This window comes from Macrosteles quadrilineatus, unplaced genomic scaffold, assembly GCF_028750875.1.
Source record: "Macrosteles quadrilineatus isolate MER2022 unplaced genomic scaffold, UCM_ALF_1.0 Scaffold_2__2_contigs__length_208266976, whole genome shotgun sequence".
Lineage (NCBI taxonomy): Eukaryota > Metazoa > Arthropoda > Insecta > Hemiptera > Cicadellidae > Macrosteles > Macrosteles quadrilineatus.
The window spans coordinates 39,072,902-39,099,498 of NW_026542595.1; the positions used below are offsets into that span (position 1 = coordinate 39,072,902).

A 26,597-nucleotide genomic window follows, 5' to 3' on the forward strand; every position below is an offset into this window, starting at 1 on the left:
CTTTCTTAAGCTAGATGCTTGGTCCTAGAATCTTATACGCTAACATATTTAGTACACCGGAAGATGTACTATACCGCATAATCCAAACATTTGTTAAGTAGTTCAAATTTATAAACAAAGAGCCAGCAAATATAAACAAAAACTATCACCTACATTGTTATTGTCCTACGGTTTATACTTAAATATATAACATAATTATCCATAATCAATGACATAGATAAACCTATGGCGTATTACATTGTAAAACATTTTATAAAACATAATTTATAAAAGTTATTTGACAATGATCTTTGATGGTGTAATAGGCTAGATTTTATATTATACTTTTGTTATATCATTTCTCTTATGAAATTTAACAGATTGACATCATCTTTTATAAACGATAAAAGACGTATTTAATAAAAGATAGTTTATCATACATTTTACAGTGTAATACCATAGACAAAAAGAATTAATTATAGACTGTCAGCCGTGCTGTGGTTACCATGGCTACCATAGGTTCTGGCGCACACTGCTGGAAGCGCTGTGTAGTTACATAGCACGTACGCCGTATTTGTAAGTAACTGCAGCATAGCTGACGGTCTATATTTAATTCTTTTTGTCTATGGTAATACATACCCTGCGCAGTGCGCACACTACAGCAAGCCATTATTGTGCCTAGTCTGTACAACTAAAAGTCGTAATTTTTCAGCAAATCTAACTATTCCACATTTTGAACTGGGTGTAGTTTGAAAAGAAACTGTAAATATTAAATATTTTTTTTCTTGACTAAGGTCATAGAATTACATAATAATTTAAGTTATAAAAACTAAAATTAAGCCCATTTCGAAACAAATATATCTTTATAACTATTTGCTATTAGCTTATTCCTACCGAAATTCTATACCAAGTGTCGTATGAATGTATCTTTTATAGCTTATAAGCTAATTTTTTTCTTGTTTAAAATGGCAAATAGCAAAAATGTCGATGGCAAGGTGTTTTCAGATAAAAGCCAATCTTCAGTTGTTTTATCCATAAGGTCTTTTCGTGATGTTCTCTACAGTATTTACTTACTGGTTATCGCTGTATAAATTGATATGTCAATTTTCTAACGTGATTTGAGATTTTAGTAATACCATCTATAATAGATGGATAATGTGAATAAAGCCCTATGTAAATAAGTCTATCTTAATTTTAAATACATATAATTTTTTTATTGGGTATTTAAAAAAAAACTTAGCCATGGACAGTACTTGTTTTTAAATTCAAAACACATCACTTTCAAAATAAAATCAGCATCACAATCTATGTTTGTTGCAATAAACTAAAAAATAATTAAATACGTAGGAATACCAACTTTCAATTACTATTCTTCCAAAGGTTATTTTACAAATGTTTCCAATTATTCGAACATGGTCGACTTTAATCATGCCAAAGGCATTTAGGTTTAACATTTTGGATTAATCATATCTTTTCATGAGCAACGTATAGCAATATAAGCCGTTACAAATAAGGCAATTTTATTGTTTTGTAATTTCGGCTGAAGTATATCTGTCATAACTTTCTTATTTTAAACTAACCCAAGCCTGATATCCTTGTAAAAGTTTGTTTAACGATATGTCATAGAACCGACGGTCAAAATGACCGTTGATATGAATTAGGCCTACTGTATGAAGCAGCTATTGTATAATTAGTTTTTATATTTTATTGTATGAATTGTAAATAGTTTAATTAATGGTAATTCAATTAAAATAATTTTCGTCTAATTCTTTTGAACTCAACAATATCTTTAACATTATTATTTAATATATGTATTATTCTAACCTAACAGTCTTTTGGTGGGAACTTAAAGGTTAAAATGATTTATGATGCAAAATTCATAGTATGTTGGCAAAAAACAAAAATAGCCGTTGGCCAAGACACACTAAACTACCAACATAAACTCACCTATAAACTTGCTCAACCCATAAGTTCTGAGTTTGCTATAGAATATTTTAAATTACTGCGAATGAGGATAATTGAACAACAGTAATAATTAAAATTTAGTGCGTTCTTTATATACACTTAGATAAAATTAAACTGATTTGCCTGTAAAATTTGAATAGGTTTTAATCGGAGACAATGTCCCTGGCTAGCAGAGAAATTTAAGATTAGCAAGCTGAGCAAATTGACTAATGCCCAGAACACAATACTTTTTTATTTTATCCCTAAAAATACTTTTTGACTCCTAAAAAAATCTATTTAAAAATCATACCGATATCTGATTACTAATAAAGAAAAAGATAATTGACCAGAAACCATACAGGTATGAGTAAGGTGAGGTTGAGTGTAAAAAGTATTGATTTGATTCATCCGTTAAAACATAGGAACTGTATCATTTTCATAAATATATATATATTTGATGAGTGATATAGCTATATATCTATACTTATTTAATTATATAATATTACGTTATTTTATGGTGTGTCTTTTATTGGTGTTTTTATTAAAGAGTTGTAGTTATGAATATATTAACTAAATTTTCTTATACATAAAACATAACATGAATTTAAGATTTTCAGAACATACAAACATTAACTAAAAGATTTTATTTTTTTAATTATATGGTTAAAAAAGCTGGAGGTATAAAACTAGAAACATAGCAACAATCTGATACTTTTCATTTTCTAAAAATGTTCACATTCCAAACACAATTACATTAAAATTTTTAATTATTTTTAAATTATTAGAAAATTGGGATCATTAACATATAAAGATGTGTAATATAAGATTTTAAATTCAAACAGCAGTTTTAATGAGCGAAAATAAAACTATTGTTAATTTGTGAACCTTCACATATCCTACTGTATAGATACCAATAACTATAATAAATGCAACATTTACAATATTTATGGATAATTCTGTATAAACTTATAATACTTCTATTCTATAGTACTATACTTTGACGAAAAAGGAGATTGCTAAAATTAGAGGCCTGCATGTAATACATATTTTATACTACATTGAAGTTGCAAGGTGAAACCAAAAACTAAAATGTTTTACTACTCTGAATCATAAATAACTAACTCTAATAAGCTAATTAAATATAGAACATGTATATAATTATATATTATAATACATGTTATGGTTTTAGTTACCTTGTAATAAATATAATATCACCTAAATCAGTTATAAAGTGATACCTCGTATATTTCTGTTGTTTTTACTTTCAATGTCAGCAAATCGTGTTATCTTGATTTTACGTAGTGAGTCTTCTTGAAAAACTTACTTAGTATAACTTTGTTTTTGCGAGGGAAAGAGACAAGTTAGCGCGCAGCAGGGGAGGTTATAGCCCAATAATACTCAGCAGGCATTCTCTATTATTAAATAAGTTTGGATTTTATGGAGTGATTGTTGTAACTAGGATCTTCATTCTAAACTAAATAGTATAAGCTATTATTCGAGACAATATTAGATGTATACGTTAGTCACAGCGTCTACATGAGTTTAGGTTTGTTTGAAAATAAAGCAAATAGGTATACTTTAACACATTTTCTGATTTTTTTATACAGGTGGGTATAAATCAAGAGCTAAAATCTTGTAACATGATTATCAACCAAAATTTACATAAAAGATTAGTTGTTATGAAAAAGAAATATACATTTCATAAGGCCAGTTAAGTTACGGGACTGAAAACTTAGTTTAGACCTCAATAACTTGTATAATGTAGTTTAAAAATATAAGCGTATTTTCAATAACCCTTTATTGAATTTTGTTTCTACAGAGTCAACATCCAAATCATCAGGACCATTATAGCCAAACAGAGCCGGACAAATATTAATCGTAAAGGTCTATTGTATGTTGACGTTAGTAAATTAAAATAACTGCAACAATAATACACTATATACTTTATTCAATGTCTGGCCCCAGAGACCGATGGTCAATATAGAAACAAATAAAATCTGTACATATGATTTAAACTAAACAACAATTTGAAGGTTTTTAACTGCACAATGCGCACAATGAAGCACTTTTAACTATGAAGCTATTGAAACTATGCTTATTCAATGTTAACAGTTGTTAAATTTCCTCGCTCAAGGGGTTGGTTTTACAGAAATATTAATAGTTATGAGATAGCCTGTGTCTATTTGTTTTATTCCGGAACACCACGCTGACCTTGGAACACCTACTTAACTACTAGGACTGAAACAAACGCCATCTTGAAGGCACTAGTTAGAAGATTATCATTATCAGAGTCTAGGTTATTAGAGAAATACTAATACTAGCAGCTTCCACGATTCAAGTTTCCATTAAGTCGATCGAGAATTTAGTAAATTGAGAAATCCTTTTGAGTATAGTTTTAATGAAGCGAGACTTACAGTTTTGTTTTGTAATCTTAGGATATATGTATCTCTTCTACGGTGTCCGAATTGAATGTTCTGATGGTCATAACTAAATCAGCCCAGCTGAGGTCATACAGTCATATTATAGGAATATTACGTGAGTTCTGTGCAATACAAAACGTCACTATTCCTTAAAACAATATGAACACATACAGGTGGAACTAGCTGTGACTCTATACGTAAAAATATAACCTTATAAAATAAATTAAGCCGCACGTTAACACAATTCATATATATATATATATATATATATATATATATATATATATATATATATATATATATATATAAAGCTGTTGTCAGTGATACACTTTGACTTTTAACTTAAGGATCTTGTTTCACCGTATGTTGCTTGAGTTTTTTATTTTTTATTTATGTTGACCTTTTGATTGTTTATGATTAGAACACTAATCGAAAAAAAAACATACCTAAAAACTACCAGTTGATAAACGATAAGGTTTACATAACTATCATTGAGTACTGTTAATAATTATAGACTATGTTCATTCATGACTTACTTCTATTAAACTGGAAACCGTTTTTCAACATTCAACTCTCGAATGTATAAGAGATTGAACCAAAAACATATTTAAATAACATTTTGTAAGAACGCTATCTTGATGAATCACATCTATAAGAAGTTTCACGTGGTTGTAATTCTTTTTAATGCTAAGATACATATAATCTTATCGTGGTTGTAGCTTACATCAAATATACTTATGAATACAGTATTTGAATACATATTTTAATATATATATATTTTATATTTACTTATATAATATATATATATATATGTTTATCATATATATGCAAATTTCAGATATGGAATAAGTTTATTTGCAGCTTATTTAATTTGAATAGCCATTCTGACTTTAGCCACGTTAAACATTCTTTTGACGATCAGACCAATGTATAGTTAGGAACAAGCTCCGAGAGGTTAACTGACAGAGTTGCCTTTACAACGTGTAGTATTAATAGTGTAAATTGATCACCGACGAGGCAATCCGCTTACCGACCCTTCGTGTTCGTACCTCTCATTTCCATGTTTCAGCGTCGCACAAGGGCACATGGAAAACCTCTCACAGAGTCACACTTTCAGAACAAATTGATGAATTTTTATTGAATAGTTTTTCGCAAAGCTGTAATAATGTCAAGGAATTCTCACAGATAGACTATTGTTGCCAATGATATTATATTATACGAAATGTTACTACAATAGATTATAAACATTTACAGTTCTGTTTACATGCTTATGTACGTATACAGTATAACTATAATATTTTGAATTTAAATATAACTCTAACTTTTTTTAACCATATACTTTTTTTACCCACAATCGTAATTATAGAACTTAGAAATTATAGAGCTATTATAGAACAGTTTTAAGTTAAACTTACAAAGAAAAATTGTTGTATTGCATTCAATCTTATTTTATTTTAGTGAAACCCTTCAAATTATCTGTATATTACAAAAGTGTATTTCTCAGTTATATTTCAAAACTTAAGCTGGATAAAATTATCTGAGAACATTTACCTAATTTATTGACGAGTTCCTAATTTATATTCATGGTCAAATTTAAAAGTATTAATATTTTTTGCAAATAAATTCTACTAGGGAAATGTAAATGAAACATAACCTCGTGGAGTTCGTTGGTAGATGTTTTATGATATAAAAGCATTACAATTGACGTTTATGAGAGCGTGACGGCGTCTGGATACTGGATACATCGCGTCTCTACTGGGAAAATCATTTTGTTCCAACAAGACTCCCGAGACTGCGTCTCCGATGTATGTGTTCCATAACAAGTAATACGATAACTGTGATATTGGTTTTATATTACACTTGTATTTTAACATATTTAAATAACCATTTCAACTCGGTAACAGGGCATACTTAATAATTCAGTGCAATAATGTATTTTAAATTGCATGTTACTGAAAGTTTTAAAATTATTTCCCAACATGTTAGTGAAATAACTAACAATACTAAATAACAATAACAATAAATAACAATACTAAGTAGTAAAATTAATAATTATATCAACAAATTATCTTTAAAATAGCATGCTTTTAAATTGCAGTGTTCCTTATGCATTTTTTAGATTATAATTTACATATGCAAACGTAAATTTATCCAACTTTGGAGAACCCCTATTCCTCTTTCAGACTATGTAGAGAATTGTAGAAGAATAATCGTCATTGTGGATATCTAGGAGATTATGTCGGGTCAATACCATCATTTGGTGCTTGTGGTTGCATTTGATTATCTGAATCACAGACAATATAATACCGTAGTCCGTTTCCGTAGTCTGTGATCCGAATGCTTTTCGTTTGAGGACAAAATGCTTGATAGGAGATCTGTCTGGTCTGTTAGAGGGGGTAATCAAATATCTTCCATCGTGTGTGGTACATCAGACTGGGACTCGTGTATTGTGTCTATACCACCAGTGTAGTGAAAACTGAATGACGTGTCTCTATAAACTACAATTAGTTAGCTCACCTACACTATCCTTCTTTTACGTCACAAAAAAATTGTTTAATTTTTTCTTATTTTAATATGAATTTATTTTGTGTGTATTTCTTATTATGAGTTGGAAGAACAATGTCAATTGAATATGCAAACTTTTTTGAAGTAAGACACAACCGGATACTTCTTCAATGTTTAGCTCAGCATGTAGTGTTTATGACTTGTAATTGTTGACATGCCATGGTTGGCGTAGTGAGTGTACTAACACTCAATAAAAGAGCATTTATAAAAAAAGCATTTATACCAATAAATGCTTTTCAAAATATAGTCACTAATTCAGATGGTTTAACACGAAATGGGTGATCAATATATTTTTCGTCAAAGTCAATTTCAGATCGATTGTCTACATTAAACATTCGTTGAAGCAAAGCGGCTTGGCCTGCGAGAACATCGAATATTTCTATGACCATTAGTTGTATTTTTACCTGGCGGTCTTATACTATTTTCTGAGTCTTAAGAATGCCTACGGTTTTCATGTAATGCGCTAGTGGCCCAAAACGTATTCCGCCTCTTCACTCTTCATTTTGGGGGATTTCTATCTTCATTGCACCCCCAACTAACCGTTTAACTATTTGTGAATCTGGGCCCAGGCCAATTTACCTAATCGACCCTGGTGTTAAGAGTTATAAAATTGTATGATGTTGGTTAAAGAGTTCATATTCCGAATGTTTCTTCTGACAATATAGATCATATGTTTATCTAAGATATTTTTATCAGGTAGAAAAGTGTAAGGGATTTAGGTTACGGGGGATCTGAAATATTGTTAGTTTATATACACATAACTCTGCTTGCAATTTTACAGTCAACTAAACTATTTCGTTTTAACAAAAATGTAATTGATTTCCTTTTGAACACTGTACGTATTTCTGGGTGGAGGGGTGATATTAAACCAAAGACCCAGGATACACTGCTGAATTATGTAACCCTGGTGATCCTCGTCCCTGATTGTTTGGCAGAAGTCCTTTCCAAATACTATACCTAGTAGAGGCGAATTACTTTGCTTACCTGAGAAAACTATTGAAATATTTAAAACAATTTTCAAATTTCAGAAATTATAGAAAGGAATTTCTTTTAATAAAGGAATTACAGTGAGTTTCAATAGATTAATTTAGTATCTTCTCATGTGAATTTTATTATGAATTATTTTGAGATTAGACTTTACTAGCCTTGGGAATTATAGCTGAGGAAATGGCCTTTCGGCTTTTGAAGACAACCAGAAATGGATTTTCTTTATGTAAACCCAGATATAAATTGGTCTTACTTTAAATACTTTTGATTAAAAATTGGCAACCATAATTATAAAGTAGGTATTTTAAGCCAAGTATGAATCGAGATGAGTGTGGGATGAGTGGCGCGATCTTGTAGTCTTGTTAGTGACTAAGGCCGACATATTCTTTAGACACAGCTATTAATAGACCATACAGCTAATGGCCATTCAACTAAGGGACCTAAAGTTAATAGTGGAATCCGAACCCCAATTTTTGCCTTGGTATAAACGAATTGGTCTAATTATCAGGATAGTACTGCAGATAGTCGTTGTACTCACTAGTGCAAACCTTAATCCACACCAGGGATCTTAAACTGCGAGTAATGAAAATTATAAACTGCCAAAATCTTCATGCTAATTTACACTGTAAAAATGTAACATTCATGCCACTTTTCGCTTACAACCATTTTTCTGACTTCTAAAATTTAGAAATGATAAGAAATTAAATAAAATTATTCCGAGAAGAAAAGTGAAATCACCAAACTACCGGTCGTTTGCCTTTTGTCTTTTGCTAGCTCCTTGGAGCGAAATAAAACAATAAGTTTCACTGTATTTTTTTTTTGTGTGTCATCATCAAAGCTGACCTTATTCTTTTTCTTAATGCCATTTCAAGCATAAACTTATATTACAAAATAAATGTAATGATTTACAGAAAAACATAAGTATTTTGTATTAGATACTGGTATTTAGCTGATGACCGTGTAGATTAAGACGTAGTTGTCTAACTTTTAGACTTGATTCAGCAATGTATTCTCAAGGCACTCAAGTAGTAGTGTTTAGATCGTATCCAAAATGTCGTAAACTACTTCATCATCGTCTTAATTTGCTCGTTTCTTACCTAAAGACCAGGATATACACCTTTTAAGAATCCCAAGTATTTTGTGTATTTATTTTACTAGACAACATAAGAAAACAATATTTTTCAATCGATAAATTTCCTATTAAACATCTTTTAATAACACGGATAAGAATATTTTATTTATGGGCGTTGGTGATGTTAAATAAACACACAGAAGTAATTCATTACACCATTTTAGTTTAATATTGTAAAAATGGTAAAGGGCTTAATAATTTCTCAGTAAAGAGATTAACACTCAATGGAGAAGCCGGACTGACGAAAGATGAGTTATTTAATCTGACAGCTCAGCTGGGAAAACATTTATAAGAGAAGCGTTTCTCTTTGCTGAACATCTTAATTATCTAGCGTATTTATTTATGTAGCACAGTTCTTTTAAGTCTCAACCATTGACTCATTCCTTTACAAGTATGAAAATTAGTTTTCTCGTGAATTAAAACTAAAACTATATATTAACCGATCAAATTGCATTTTAATTAGACAGATATCTTAATACAGCTTCAATTATTATGTATATTTAAATTTAAATCGAAATCGTGTCTAAAAAGCTATTTTGCACCAGGTTAAACTTTATATTAAAATATTGCAAATATTTAGCTGATATTTTATACTTATAAGTTATGTTATAAACTCTTATAATTATTTTTTGAAGTACAAGAAGTGGGAAATAACGTGTCACAGCAATAGTTTTCATGTTGTAGGCTATGAAAAAAATAGAATTATCGCATTCTTCTGCTTATTAAGATTTTGCTATTTCAAAGAGTAACTGTTGTGTTTGAGATTGATACAAATGTCAATCCTATTTATTCATCATACTATATTTTGCCTCGTAGCTATGAGGACAAAATATAGCGCGCCATATATTGATATTGATATTGTGGTTGATATCAAAGATCGTATTTTTTTGTGAAAGTCCTAATTCAAAAGGTAAATCAAAAGGCCTAACACGAATAAAGCTCGTGTCTAGTACGTCCCCTCGTGACTCAGAAGTGAAATAGTCTAGTTTCAAACCTAATCTTGTTGATAAGCAGGGGATTATTAAGTGGCCGACTAGGTAAACATGTTTTGTAACATGGCTAGTAACCTATCTAAAGCGCAATATTTCACAGTCCATAGATGTTTAATCACATTTTACCTTAACACCTCTTTGATTTCATTGGTAAAATAATACCTATATAAACTCTTTTTCATAAATATGGCAAAAGTATAAATTTAAATACCTATTTCATATCAAATATATATTTTTATTATGGAAGGTGAATTTTCAAAGTACTTTAACAATTTATATAATATTTGTTCAATATAAAATAATTAAAAGAGATGCAACATAACCACTATTAATATTGTTTCTTGTTTATGCTGTAGCCTCAATACGACGTTTAGTCTTTTCAAGCATACTTTTATATTGTTTTACTTGTGCATGATTACTCATCAAATCACTAAAGTAAACACTCAATCATCGCTCAATAGCTGTTACACTTTATTTTGTGTACATTACATGTTGACTCACCTAATGTAAGCTGTGTGCCAGATGAGAGTCAGCCTACAGTGATATATCGTCTCTCTCTTGTTTTATGTATGTCTCACACCGTATGCTCTTTGATAGGTGACATTGACAATCCTGTCTCTTTGTACGACGTATCTACATTGCATTACAATTTGATTAATTTCTTCTTGAAACAGATACAACTAAAGTAATTTTAAAGTGCACTTGTATACCGTATGCTAAATATTTAAGTAAACAAATGATTCAAATTATATTGGGACTGCCCATCTTAAATGTACTATTTTAGTAAGTAAGTAATCGAGCAAAGCGTATAACTGAGCAATGCAATAATAGTATGCAAATTGTTCTATATTTATAATTACTTGAGAGTGCTAAATATAAAAACACTCTATACCCCGTTAAATAATGTATTTATCATATAATCAATTCTAGTTTATGTTTTAAAAAGTCTTAAAAGGGCCCCTTTATGCTTAACTAATGTACTTTAGGTACGAAGTGTATCTAAACCTCTTGCTATATACTGACTTAATGTTGGATACAACCCAAGACTCTGGCAATCTACCAAACACTCGCCATAAATATAACTTATTGGAGCACAACCCCCGCCTCTAAATTCTGAATAACAAAACAAGCCTTTGTGATGAAGTTTTTAATAATGTGTATAAAATAAGTATTAAAAAATAAATTAGATACATTAGAATATGTCATTATTCAAGCAGAAAACAATAATTATCTAGTGGGAATTTAAGATGGTGAGGATTTTTTTTTACTAAAATCATTATCTGTATAATAATAACACATTGTATATCTCATTCGCACCTAAATATAACAAAATAATGAAAACCCCCCAACTTCATTGTAGTATTGCATTTTGCTTCCGCACAAACAACAGCTCTTCAAAGATAAATGGTTTTACGTAAAGGTATTATTATGAAGGTGCTAGAGCAAAATGAATATCGATAGAATCAATTAACACTACACCTAGGATAGGGATGATGCATGTAGTAGTAAGAATGTCATGTAATATTTGAGAATAAGCAGTGTAACGAAATCTAATTTAAAACATGTATTGACGAACGACATGGGGGTGTAGATTTTTAATAACGTATCAGATACGTATTTAAATGTAAAAAACTTTGGATCCTAAATAGTATGATAAATTGTTACCATCAACCAATAATAAACCGAATACCAACATGAACCCTTGGTCCATAACATATTGGTTACTTTATCAACCAAAAGAACTTTGGCAAGAAAATTGGGGGTGAGGGTTATAAGTTTAACCATGAAATCGTGGTGGAGTTGGTCGGATGTTGGCCTAGGTCCTTCTACTCGATCGCCTCTGCTACAACGAAAGTGTAACGTTAACGTGAGTAAATATTTGTAAATGATATACACAACAGTGTTATTGTTACTGTGATGGTAGAAGAAGACCTCTGAATATACCACACAAGCTAGCGAAATCAGCATCACCTTCATCTCAATAATAGAGGCAACAATAAACGGTAACAACTACTTTATACTACTTATCGGCAAGGACCTGCACACCCAAAATCTTCAAAAAAAAAGGTAACTGCTTGGCTTTTAGACAACCCCTTTTAAGATACATATGCATATCTTAATACATGTATAGAAATTAGATTTTAGTTAGCCTATATAGATGCATGACAATCTGATTTAATTAACTGTATTAATCATATGACAATGCCCATTTCATGTACATGATCAACGGCAAATAAATCATTTAATTTCATTTCATTTAATATAATGCAAATTCTTAATTCTGAGATGGCTCCAAATAAATTAACTGTTTTTGACACGTCTCTTGACAGAGCCGTTTTTCATTATTATTGTATTAGTTTTAATAGTAAACAATGTCTTATTACAAAGTAGTTTTTTTTAAAGAGAGTCTGTGCATTTTTTAAAATTTGTTATCATATTATAACACATTGTACGCTTAAATCTGGAAGGGTAGTGCAAAAGCAAACCCATACAAAATATATTAATTTTTATTTAATAGATTGGACGTTAAAATGTAGTGCGAAAGAAATATTTCAGGAGCGATTTAATAAACATAGTATTCTCGGAATATTGTGATGATATTTTTGGAAAAACACCCGTTCCTATACATAAAAGTATTATTAAGTTCCACATTTGTTTATACTTAGCCCACTAAACCGCTATAAATATGTTGTCTTATCTTTCTTCAGCTCATCATAAGTTAAAGTAAACTTAAATTAATCCACTAATCTCTAGGGTTTGCCGTGTATGGATTTGGTTTACTTAAAGTTTGGATTAAGTTTAAGTCAGGTTTAAAAGTTACTTACCCACTACAGCAAAGCTCCTAAATATTACAACAACAAAAATGGTGTTTAGAAAAAAATCTATCTTGTAATAGTTAAGTCCTTATTAAAATTGTACGTTACTAAAAGTAAAATAAAGATGAGTAGACAGGTGAAATTAAGGTTGAGTTTTTAGGGATATAAAAATAATTATATTTTTAGGAATACGTTCTCAATAGAAAATATTATAATACCGAGCCATTAATCCCCAGAGTACGGTTAAAGTGACATCAATATATCTGAGAAGCAGTAAAGTTTGTATACTCATTTAGCCATCAACCTATTACCAATCACCGCTAAGCCAAGAACTCCTTAGCGTTTTGTTACTTAAAATACAAGAACTGCTGTATTACATTTGGACTACGTTTATTATTGTTATTTGAAGAAATCTAAAAATCCCACTTGTAGATAAAAACCAGTTTTTTTATAATAATTATTCCCGTTTTGTTTCATATAAGACCGATATTGCTTTGGCCTAAAAGTTCCAATCTTTATCATCGGCAAGTTTAGTGTGTACAATACACAGCGAGCACATAATAATAATACAATACACGATTGTTGATAAATTCAAAACTTTAATTCTAAATATTAGTTTACCGACAATTTTTTTATCTTGGTAATTAAGTAGTATTTTAAATAAATGAAAATAATAAGGGTTACATGTCATAAAAACTATTATTCGTCACTAAACTGCTGTTCTAAAAATTCATTTTGTAAAGGTATGTGTATTTACCCAAGGGGGAGTGGCATCTCAAGTTGATCAGTAAAGGGAGCGCGTGACCTTAATAACCGTCCTTCGTCCTTCGTGCGGACGTGAGTTGAGCTCCTGCTTGGGTAACTTTGTATTTACTTTCCCGTTCACTGAGACCTGTATTGTAATGTTTACGTGTGTTTAAATATACCTTATTTGTTCGATACACCTTACCTTTCCTGTTTATTTATCTCAATTGGGTGTGTTTGCTAGCCTAATGGTTAGCGTTTTGGACTTCGGTGCGGGAGAGACGGGCTCGAATCCTGGCACACCCACAACACTGGTTTGGACCGTTTTCGCTTACAAGTGTTTAAATTAACTTCATTGAAAAATTCCGTACTGGCATGGACACAAGCAATTTTTTTTTTAAACCAAATCTAGCATTTATATAATCTTAACGTCTGTTCGTTATTTTCTTTCGTAGATACTTGTTTAATTTCCATGGTAACGTGCCAATTTAACTTGGATTCAAAAACCAAGTAGTTTAAATATACAAATAAATAAAAATAGGATGTATGAAATAAGGATCTACCTACGAAAATGTATACAGTAAATATTGATCTAGGAAAAGTCCTCACAACTTACTTACTCATAAAATGGAAATATAAAATAAAACCAATCTTAAACACTTAAAATTAGAAAACATTATTTTGCTATCTTAGTGTTATTACTTACAGACACGTTCTTTCACATTACCTACTGATAATCTACTTTGTTTGTGCAGTCTTACGTGTTAAAACAATTAACTGAATAAGGTTGTGTAAACACTACCAAGTATGATAATATTACTATATTACACATCATCAGGAAAAAAGGACTAAATAATTAACACACTTATGCAAATAAAACCATATAGAAATGTAATGAATCTCATTACTGTATGCAGTCAAGAAGTTCAACACTTTATGTTTGTTACGTTGTGTACTTTATGTTTGACACAAAATATGGCATCTAGCTTATACAATTTAACTTTACGCGGTGAAAATTTTTAATTTTTAATAATACAAACATAATTTATCAGAAGTAAATTAACTTTAAGGAACATGAAATTTTACTGTGAGCCATTGAAACATAAGTAATTTGGATGAGTGTTTTAAGCACTTTTTCAAGTTATATGACAATCATTTTCAGATCATTATAAATCCTGTCAGTATTTGTTTATGAAGTTTACTGTCAAGTACCAAAAACATTTAGATGTATATGGTCCAAACCCCTTGAAATAAAATATTATTTTGATAAATGAGTATACGGCAAAAAAACTAATATAGCTACAAATTCGGTGATTCAAGAGACTTTTTGTTAGTAAGAAACTACATATGCAGTTCAACTGAAAATCTATTGTGTCGTTTGAGCTATTATCGTAACTTAACGTTACTCTTGGTACTGAACCATGTGAGCAGTATGAAAAATAAAAGATTATTGTGTAAGTTTTTCACTAAACTATTGAAATTACAATTTTATTCTGATATTTGTCTTTTAATCAACGTTGATTATCGCTTCAACTGTTAAATAGAGGTCAAGTAAATAAGACATTTATTTGGCCATAAATCAAATAAATTAAAACAAAAATACATACAGTAAATAATATAATTGTTTACTAACTAATACATAAACATTATACATTCATATTACTCATTTTTGTGAATTAGAGAAATAAGAATGTGATGTAAAATGAGAATAAACTAAGTTACTTTTTAAATACGGGTGTTTCAAAAAGAATCATCCGATTTCGTAGGTTTATAATTAGAAATTAATAGTCATATGGACATGAGGTTAATTTTATATTAAAGAGTAACTAATCAAGTTTTTACATACCATTTACAGGTGCTCAAATATGGTGCCATTTAGATGTACACTTGCATGTAACTTGCAAAACAAATTTACTTAGACAAAAAGTAAAAAGTTAGAAAATAGTTGTGAAAGCAATTGAAAATTTGAAAATAAATGTCAATTTTTGAAAGTAGGGCGTTTTTTGGGTGAAGGGGAGAGATTTTTGGGAAATGATTAAGAGCGTTGTAATTCCCGACCATTCAAATTCTGTCAAATCTTTACTAGCTCTTACCGCTTTCTAGTATAGCCGTAAAAACGTGTTTTGTCGTTTTCAGATATCCGCTATTTTGTTAATACAAGTATAACAAGTTTATAATGTATAAATGTTTAATCCGTATTGATTCATTTTTACTTGAGGAGGACGACAGAACAAACCGTGATTACCTCAGGAAATAAAATTTACCTAAGTTTTAATCATAATTCTAGCCAAATACAATTAATACATTAGATAAATACTATATAATACGTTTTAAAGGTGCGTCACTGAAAGTGCTGTTCTTATCATCTTTTTATCAACTTGTTATTCTATGGGGCTGCTAACTAGGTATTAAATTAGTAAATTTATTAATAGGTATGGTTGCTATAAGACTAATTAAAAAATTTCAGAATAAAATTTTGTATAATTTGCATTATTTATGGTTAGTTACTGTTGCTCGTTGGTGGTTCTATTAACGAATGATTTTATATGTTTATTAGTTTAGTATATTTCAAAAAAAAGTAAAATACATATCTTGTCCACACTTCATTGGAAAAAAATTATCGTCATAAAATCATCAACACAATCTCTTAATGCACTTTTGGCGTAGATTTTGGCCTTAGATTACCTCTGAGAGTATGTGTTCATTAGTACCAGGCCATTTGTATACAGAGTTAACTAGACGAAAACACGCTCTCGGCGTCCCAAAACTTCCTCACTTCCTCAAACAACTTTTCTGCTCTCAATTAACCACGAGCTAAAATTATACGTTTGGATATCCGTGAGCTTAAAAGTTTATGTGACGAGTGAGTTTAAAAGTTCCACGGTACAAACAGATGGATTGTACACATTTCTAATTACTTTTAGCAACAAGACATTTACAAACTTAAATACATGATGATGTTGGTGGTTGAATGATGATGATATCTAAAGATTGATGATACAAAACGCAAAATTATTCCCTGGTTCGGTTTTTTATTGTTCACTGCTCTGTTACGTACGACGGTTAAGAAAAAACTAGAATTGTAAATTTACTGTAATAAAACACAGCAAAATGTGATAAAAATAAAATATAATTTTCCCTACAGTCACACTTTTTTCTTTGTCGCACAGTGATTTTTTTTCTTTTTTTACCGCACATTAGTATTTAAACCAAACAACACAAATCAGCGTGTTTTTATTATGCACGTAATCCGTGTACGCTTGGAGATAAGTTGGCAACACTTAAAGATATTACGACTACGATCAGCTAGTACAGCGTTTTCCATTTCGTTCAATGTTTTGATTTAACCTATCCTAAAAACGTGTTGTACAGTGTTTGAAAGACTAATTATTTATATGATTTATAGTAACGGTAGAAAAAATATAACGTGTAACACGAGTGCAAACTGCCTTTGCTGCTCTCGAGAAACTTTCCATACTTGCCTAGGGCTCGTGCGTAAACATTTATCTCGTGAGCAGAAAAGTGCCACTTGGCCACACAAATAAATATTGTCTTGCACTGGAAATTTCAGTGTACCGTTAAAAGTGATGGCGTCTGGATATTATTAGGTATAATTTGATTAGTAGCCCTCTTCACAAATAATCTTAATATAGGTTTCTATGTATTCTCATCATTACATATATATATTATATATTTATACATATTTTTTATATAAATGAATAAATGAATTTATTTCCATTGAGAACAAACTTATTACATGCATTTACAGTATTGGAAATTGACTGGCCGCTTTTCAAGTAGTGCGGTCAGTTAGAACAAATAAATACAATAAATTATAATATATTTTGAGTCTAGCATCATGCATTAAAAATACTCTCATGCCGCCATTTGGGTATCTGCTAAATACATATATTAAAATGTAAATAAATAACAATGTGAGTGTTGCAAATTATTCAAGCACAATTAAATAACACTAATTGTAAATAATAAATAACAATAATTATAGGTAATAAATAACAAAACAACAATAATTATAGGTAATAAATAACAAAACAACAATAATTCTGGAAACTTAACGAAAGGTAGAGAAGGTCATTTCATTCTTACATGCAACTATTGGCCTTTGGTACCATATCTATGAGATAACATTGCTTAAATAATCGATGTTTTGTTGTGCAGTAAGCCAGAGATTCAATTGTTTGGAGAATGATTTTAGATTTGTGAGATTTTTAATGTTTGAAAGAACTTGATTAAAATACTTCGGTCCTAAATACTCAAAGGAATGGCGAAAAATTGATTTATTGACTTTGGGTAGTCTGAAATTATTTTGACGTACATACCTAGTATTGTAATACACATTGTCACTAACCACATTTCCACTCCTTATAAAAAATAATCTCTGGACCTTGAAAACAAAAAGATGTTGAATAGGTTTAATATTTAAATGCTTATAAAGAGGGAAAGAAGATTCTGTTTTGAATTTGTTTAAAATTATACGTAAAAAATAGTTTTGGGTGGTTCTCAGTTTATCTATCAAATATTTATAAGTTCCGCCCCAACATATTAATCCATATTGTAATCTAGAGTTTATTAATGCAAAATACAGTGATCGTAACAAATCAATACTACAAATATTCCTTAAAAAATAAAAAGTTCTAATTGAAGACCTTAATTTTGCATGCAAACTAAGTATATGTTGATCAAAACTCATTTTTTCGTCCAAAATAATTCCTAGATATTTAAATTTGTTTACTCTTTCTAAAGGTTGGCAGTCGCAGACTACTAAATTACATGAAGCAGAATGATAAGTGAGAGGAAAAGGTATTTCAAAACCTGAAAGATCAAAATTGACATATTTTGTTTTATTTGCATTCTGTTTTGGAGGCACCATTGTCTTAACAACAAGAGATCGTGATTGATTGACTCACCAAGTATTACAGAATCTTTATTGCAGTAAAATATTGCTATGTCGTCCGCAAAAGCACTGACATTCCCCTTAAAATTAAGTTCCAATAAATCATTTATAAATATTAGAAATAAAATACCAGAGGTTACTGACCCTTGCGGAACACCTGACTCAACTGTTTTCGCAGAGCTGTAATGAATTAAACATTTTACTTTTTGTTTCCTTCCTACTAAGAAACTTCTGAACCAACACAACGCAGTTCCCCTAATACCCAACGCTTCCAATTTATCTATGAGAATATCATGATCAACTAAATCAAACGCTTTTTTGAAATCAATAAAAAGTCCTGATGTTTTACAATTTGAGTTTAGACTATTGAATATTTGTTCTGTGACATTTAATAAAGCATCTTCAGTCGATTTACCCCTTACAAAACCAAATTGATTACTGCTAAGAAAGTTAATTTTCATCAAATACTTATTCAACCTTAACATCATTAACTTCTCAAATAATTTAGAAAAAACTGAAAGTAAACTAATTGGTCTTATATTGTCTAATTTTGTAGAATTTTTTATCTTTTAAAATTGGTACGACAGAACTCAATTTCAGGCTTTCGGGAAATATGCCCAGACTAAAACTCTTATTGACAATATGTGTTAGTACTGGCGCTATGTCATCTATAACAAATTTTAGTAGTTGTGTAGAAATATTATCATATCCTGAAGATTTTTTATTCTTTAGACTTTTGACCACTAACTTTATTTCGTCTTCTGAAGTTGGTGCAATAAAAAATGATTGTTGTGAGGTGCGTAGTGGAAGCATATTTGTGGTCGAAACTCTTCTAGGACGGTCAGCTTGTACAGAGATAAGGTAATTGTTTATCTCCTCTGAGATAACGGATGGGTCCGTTGCATAAGTCCCATCTGATAATTCAACATTCTTAATATTCCTATCTGACACTTGCCCTGTCAAACTATTTATTATTTTCCATTGTTGTGAAATGTCGTTGTTATTGTCTAACAATAGTTTAGAATAATATTGGTGTTTTGCAATACATATTTTCTCATTCAAATTATTACAAAATTTAGCAAAGAAATTTCTGAAAGTTGTGTCATATAAACGTCGCTTACTAATTCTATAAAGCTTTTTGCGCCTATTAATGCCATTCAAAATATCGAGAGTTATCCATGGGCTCAATGATTTAGCTTTTTGCACTCTACTTTGCCTGTTTACCTTTTTACAACTTGTTACAACTGAATACAGTACATCATTAAACTTACAGTAACAGCTATTTACATCTTCATCATTATATACTATGTCCCAGTTAATCACTTTCAATTTATCTTTTACTAAATCAAAATCAATTCGAAAACTATCATTATCAAACTTAGATATGCTTGTTACACTACTGTGAGATTTCCATGTATTTTTATGAACAAGTCCTAGAATACAATGATCTGTAATACCATGATCAAAAACTGCACTATTAAAGTTATTAATGTCTTTGCTTCTAATAAAGATGTGATCTATACAAGTTTTAGATGTAACAGTAATTCTGGTTGGGGTGTTAACTAATTATGTGAAACCTTGATTATGAAGTATATTGAGGTAGCTATTTACAACAGGTTTATTGTCTAAAATATTTATGTTGATGTCGCCTAAATAGACTACATTGTTATGCATATTTTTAATTACATCAGTTAATTCTGTTAAAAACAAATTTTCTGAAATGTTTTGGAGCCTATATAGGCAAAATAGCTTTGTAAAATTTATTTATGGTAACATGTAACAATAAGGCATCAGCTGAGGTCATATTTATTTCTAATTTCATACAATCTATACTATTGTCTAAATAACATATAACACCTCCTGACCTGTATGTATCATTACACTGAGCAAACATCTTGTAGCCTGGAATGTTATATAAGTGAATTTCGTCTGAACCTATCCAAATTTGACTAAGTATTATACAATGGATTCTATTATTTATACTATTTATTTCTGCTATAAAACTATTGAAATTTTTGCGCATACTTCTTATATTCATACAAATTAAATTCAAACTATTGCTTTTACTTTGTGTGTCGAAAAAAAACATTCATATCTAAATTTTCACTACTTAACATTATGAGTTAGGGAAATTCTGCTGAACTACAAAAAAATTAAAACAAAAATGTATCTGATGTGACATAGATATTTTGAAGCAAATGACAATATAACAGGGTCTATTGGAGCTTGAGTATATATTTTCAAGTCTAAGATAACTCAAAAAAAACATTAACTATTACATTAACTGTAAACATGATTTAAGCTGTCATAAAAACTTGAAATAGTATTTTAGGAAGGGGATGTTTAGAGGTTGTTCCAGGATAAGAAATCAAAATACTCGCTTGTAACTCAAGTCACGCTTTGAAAACAAAGGTTAACAAACCTAATCTAAACTGCGCTTGTTTTCTTAGCTCTGTCTCTTATTATTCTGGGAAAAGTTTCTTACAAGAAATGTGTTTGATCAACAATTCTAGCAAAATTTGTTTGGTTTTATCTTTGAACAATCGGAGATAGGAATTTCATCTACTATATGTGTAAAGCTTCCTGTTCATAGTTGCAACTTGCTGGTAAATCCTCCGTTTATGACAACGAAACTAACAGGTTTTTACAATAATATGTAGTACATAATGGGTGATGTGTTACTGACATCCTTTATAGTAAAATTAGATTGTAGAAAGTTATTTTTAAGTAGTGAATTCATCACACATGAAACTGTATGTTCTTATGAGGCCAAGTTATAAACCCCGATACATATTATGACAAACCCATCATGTTATTAATGTTTAATTAACAGGCAACATTTGGAAGTCTTCGGTTGAAATCGACAGTGAAAAGGGGTGAGGTCTGCAGGCTGATCTTGTCACCTTGTGAAATGGAAGGCCTTCTCGGACCTCACTGTAGTGTCCAAGCACATTTCGGCGATGAGATCAGCCAGTAGATCTTAGCCATGCCTCGGTCTACAAGTCATCATCTGGAAAACACCTTGTACTTGCCATCATCTGTCGCATCTACTGCTGTACGATGAAATGAGGATTCTAGGCCCCAACCACATTTTTCGGAGTTGAGATCTACTACTAGCTTTAAATTATAATTCATCGTATAAGACTGTGTCTTAGTTATTTAAGCCACGCTATAAAACACTGTATTATAATTAATAACTAATGAGAAATAAATTGTCATTTTAGACAGTCCAAATGCACTTAAAGCATAAATGGTTCAGTACTTATTTTTTTGGACATATATTTCGAGGGAAAGAATAACATAATCCATCCAATGTGCATACATAATTACATGTAATCATCACGACTACTAAAACATACTGTATATTAGTTACATTAGTTGAGTAATATTGTTGAGTTGAGTTTATTGTCTAATGTGATGTATGTGAGCAGAAGCCACACAATAGAAGCCAGCTAACCGGTTGACAAGCACAACATTGACACATCAGTCCAGACTTTACTGTTCTTGTGCGATGTGTCTTGCATTTGACACACCAGTTTACCCTTTGATTACAATGAATGGTTCAGCTAAGCCATTTGCCACTTTGGCATCTTGGACGTCACATGTCTGGTAAAGGCAATTTGCCTGCTGGCGAACATCCAGCAGACTCTAATGTCGCTCCGGGCTCCATGACTCTCTATGTATGCGTACTATGATGGCAATCTTGAGTTGATAACTATGCAAGTCATGTAATGTAAGGCTTCTGTAATGTAAATATATAAAAAAATGTTTTAGCGCTAAGAAAACTAAAGTTTATGTGGATGCTTACATATATGTGAACAGTATTACTGAAATTTTAGCTAAAGAAGTTGTAAGTAATGTATTTACATCAATGATCATTGAACCAATATATATAAATAAAATATTTTAGTGTAAACATTTCAAAAATTATACAAAGGTGTCCCAGGCCACCCGTCTTTTATACCTGCAATATGAAAGCTAATAGAAAACTTGCGACTGTAACCCCCTATCTTGACCCCAATGAATTCAGCAAAATGATTTTTAAACCCAAAAAGTACCAAATATGGTAGATTATAGAGGGTTAGGTGGTGGTTTTTGAGAAATGTATAAATGTAAAGGGGGGTCGTGTTATACATTTTGAAGGATTTTGAGTGTTATTTTAGTGGAAAAGGTTTTAATTATTTTTATCCCTATTTACAGGTTGTTTAAAACGTAAACGTAAAATAAACCATTGAACTACTTTTCACTGCAAAGACGTAAAAGCTTGTGTTAGGTTGACATTTAGATAACACTTTAATTCTTTAATGAGCTTACGAAAAACTCTGGTTTCAACCCTTTCGTAACTGTTTACCTACAGTATGTTATGCATTTTCAAACTTTTTGTAGTTTCAAAAGATGTTATCTCGAAAATGTCAAATGGAAATATGGGTTTCATAAAATAGCACATTGTAGTCCTTAAAATTAGCTACAATTTTGCAATTCAATGTTTTTTGGCATATTTATTGGTTGAAGAGCTATAGCAAAATTAGTTTATTTTAATATTTAATGGTTCATTAAATGGTATTCAAAGTATTGTGATTAGGTTTCCATTTGCTTTCATATTGGAGCTATTGAAGCCGGCCGGGTGGTCTGAGACACCCTGCATAATTGAGTATACTTGAGGTGAATTTAATTTCAAAAAAAGTCTTGGCCTAATGCAATTTTATAAAATCAACTCTCAGTCTTGAAGTAAAAAGTAAATCCTTAATTTATGTGAGCAATACTAGTATTTTAGTATTTAGTTGAACAGTAAAATGTACTTTGGTGAAAAATAATAGTAATGAAACTAAGTTTTAATAGAACAATGTAGTATTTCTTTTGTATATTTAGTGTTATAAATTAAATTTAATGTGGTATGACATGGAATCAGCTTGGAGCAATTCCAATCAATTTGTGAATTAGCCTAAATAATACACATAAGAATTGGTACAAGATTTAAAAACTGTCAAAATTCACAGATCTATGTTAAACCAATATCAAAAGTAATACAAACTCATCCAAGCTAGAATGCTATCTATTTATTTTTTTGCTATGTATTTTTATTTTGTGCCTTACAAACATTCTTAACGAAGTACTTTCCAGGTGCGATATTCACACAAGACCAGAAAGACAGCAGCACAGAGTTAGCGTTCAAATATGCTGTCTACAGACTGAACAAAGACAAAGAACTACTTCCCAACACCACGCTTGTGTACGACATTCAGTACGTCCCGAGAGATGACAGCTTCAGAACTTCCAAGAAAGGTTTGTTTTATCCTTATTTAGATCGTTACAAGTATTACTAAAGCCAAGGAATTCGGATTTTAACAAGTATAGTTTTCTCAAAAAACTATGTTTTAATAGTTACAACCGCAGTGTATTCGGAAATTAAACCTTTTGATTTTAATGGTACCGTACTTGTTACTTAATTAATTGTTACTTAATATCAAACTTAATTTGATTATGCATAGTCATTAGTAATATTTAGGATTGGAAATATTCATCAAGTAGATTTGCTAACCTAAAAGTTAAATTTAATGATTAAGTCTGATTCCCAGTAGTTTTTGTATCTTTCTCTTATTTCGAAATTAGTCTTAGTTATTACGTGTGAGGTATGTAGGAATGTGTTTATCTGGTCTCGTGATTAGTTTGAAAAATGTATTTTTTATTTTGTAATTTTTTTTAGTTTTAATAATGGCACAGTCTCCGAGTCTATCTAATAACAAGTGGTTTTGAGCCCTGGCTGATAAAATGTTTCCGCAGCCTGCAAGCAGATGGAGTTCGGTATCCAAGCACTGTTTGGCCCCAGCGACCCTCTGCTAGGCGCTCACATCCAGTCCATCTGTGAGGCACTGGACATCCCCCACGTGGAGGCCAGGATAGACTTTGAGCCAGCCTTCAAGGAGTTTTCTATCAACCTTCATCCATCACAGGAACACATGAACCACGCCTTCAAAGACGTCATGACATTCCTCAACTGGACCAAAGTCGCCATCATTTATGAGGAGGATTACGGTGAGTTTCACATGTTTCAAATGTAGAACCTCAAAACTTCATTTTTATCGCCATTAAAGTGTACATGGATAGTTTATTATTGCAGATATAACCTAAATTTAATTCAACGTAATTTCAAGGATTAATAAATTAAAACTAAATTTATATTATAATAACAGCAGGTAAATCGGTCGTCAATTCCTAAATTATTGTTTGTGTTAGTCCCTAAAATTATATAATACAGTAAGACATGAAATAATATAGATTAGCACTATCTTTTGTCAAGTAGTAAACTAATTGTCAAAGAGTAAAGATAATTCCTTGTCAATTTACCCTGGTGTATAATTGTATCTGTGTCATACGCATTACCATAGTAAACAATTTTCCAGTCTATTTTTATCCAAGCCAATTTTTTTGTTAAGCTGTAATTATTTAGTTTTCAATTATCTTTTGGAAATAATATCATGAATGTAACCTGTTTGGTCTTATGGTTGAAAGAATAAGTAAACGTAGCCGTCTAGCTAATATGCTAATAAATAGCCTATGTCGAAATTATTCTTTGAAAGAACTGCTAACATAATCACATTCTAGAATTATATTCAAGAAGAAAGGATCATGCTACCTCAGAATTTAGATATTTCTGAAAGCTTCTTCAGAATTTTGACTATTGTAAATTTATTTAAATTGACAAAAAAAATTATCATGACGGGTTTGAACATGCCAGGAAAAATTCTAAGCAAAGAGTGTATTAGTATTTAGCTCAGGAATTACTATAGTCAGGGTTAATGTGGGATGGAATGTTGAGAAAAGTTCATTGTCCTTGCTATAAGCTGACTTTGTTTTAACAGCCAGTATCGTGAACACTAAAGGTCAGATGATATTAAAGTCTCAAGGCATGAACGTCAAGCATAGTTTAGTTGTGATGATGAGCTTGCTAATGCACATCTCAATGGCTTCAGTTTTATTAAATATGAAACAATCTTTTGTTCTTTAGCTGGTTATACATTTAAAGCTCTTCTTCACTAAACAATAAATGTGACAAAGTCAGAAAATAACTGCGAACTAAAGAATGTTATATTTCAAATGTTACAGTAAAGAAATGATCGAAGATTGACGCGTAGGCTTGATCATAAAAAATTTAAATAATAAGAAGCCTTCCATTTTAGATATAGATTTTCCCACATGGACTTCACGTTTTTCTTGAAGATGCATGACTTTAAAAAACAACTTGCTACATATAATTGCTTACAAATATATATGTATACGCTGAACTGTAGTAATTTCAAATAGAAAGGTATATATGTTTACAACATGTTTTTAGCATGCTGATAAAACTGTGCTTACCTCATTCAAATATGCTAATAATTTGTATATACATATCTGTTTAGATTAGTAGGCTTGTTATTACACACATTCTTTGCATCCCGGATTGAAAATCAACACTAAATAAACAAATATGTTTGTTATTTTTTGTTTAAGTCGTCAATCATATAGTTTTTAATAGTTCACTATAGTACACAGGTAAGTGCTGTATTCAATTACAAATGTTTTATATTATAAACCTTCAGCACAAAAAAAAGAAGACGGGAGATTTGAGAATGTGGCAATGCCTTGAATCCATAGTTAACTTATGAAAACATAGGGTTTACTAGTATATTGTAAAATGTAACTAACTGGCCTCTTTATTAAGCTCAGACTCTGTATGTTAAGAGACGATCTTCCTTCTGTAATAAGAAATAACATATTTTGAAATCTTGATCGTCTGTATATATGTATACCGTAATAAGAGATGTACTTTTTTGGCTTATTTAAAAATCAAACCATTAGGTTTGTTGTAAAGTTTTGATGAATAAAATAAATGCGTAGTAAAAGTTCTATAAAATAAATTTTCAACAACTACCATTGCATAAGTAATGTTTTGAATTTGGGAAATGTTATGCATTTCATTGTATGGTGTATATATGAAAACTGACCGGTTCATGATAATTGTGTAATGGTTATTAATAATTAATTGGTAACTTTTTCATGGCATTATGGATTTTGTTGATTGACTTTTTTATAGTTTAGAGCATCTTCCTGGTAGAGGGTTAA

At 30.5% G+C, this 26,597-nt stretch overlaps 1 protein-coding gene across 6 annotated transcripts in view; it reads left to right on the plus strand.

Annotated features, from left to right (window-relative positions):
• LOC128985744 (glutamate receptor ionotropic, kainate 2) overlaps positions 1 to 26,597 on the plus strand; it is a 68,328-nt gene that overhangs the window by 17,491 nt on the left and 24,240 nt on the right. For 3 of the 6 annotated variants that reach the window (XM_054405581.1, XM_054405577.1, XM_054405578.1), the window contains exons 2-4: positions 23,616 to 23,777; positions 24,276 to 24,527; positions 25,355 to 25,375. In XM_054405581.1, the coding sequence (XP_054261556.1) occupies positions 23,616 to 23,777; positions 24,276 to 24,527; positions 25,355 to 25,375 (435 nt within the window). The remainder of the gene's footprint in view (positions 1 to 23,615; positions 23,778 to 24,275; positions 24,528 to 25,354; positions 25,376 to 26,597) is intronic. The other 3 variants (XM_054405579.1, XM_054405582.1, XM_054405580.1) reach the window with 1 other exon arrangement.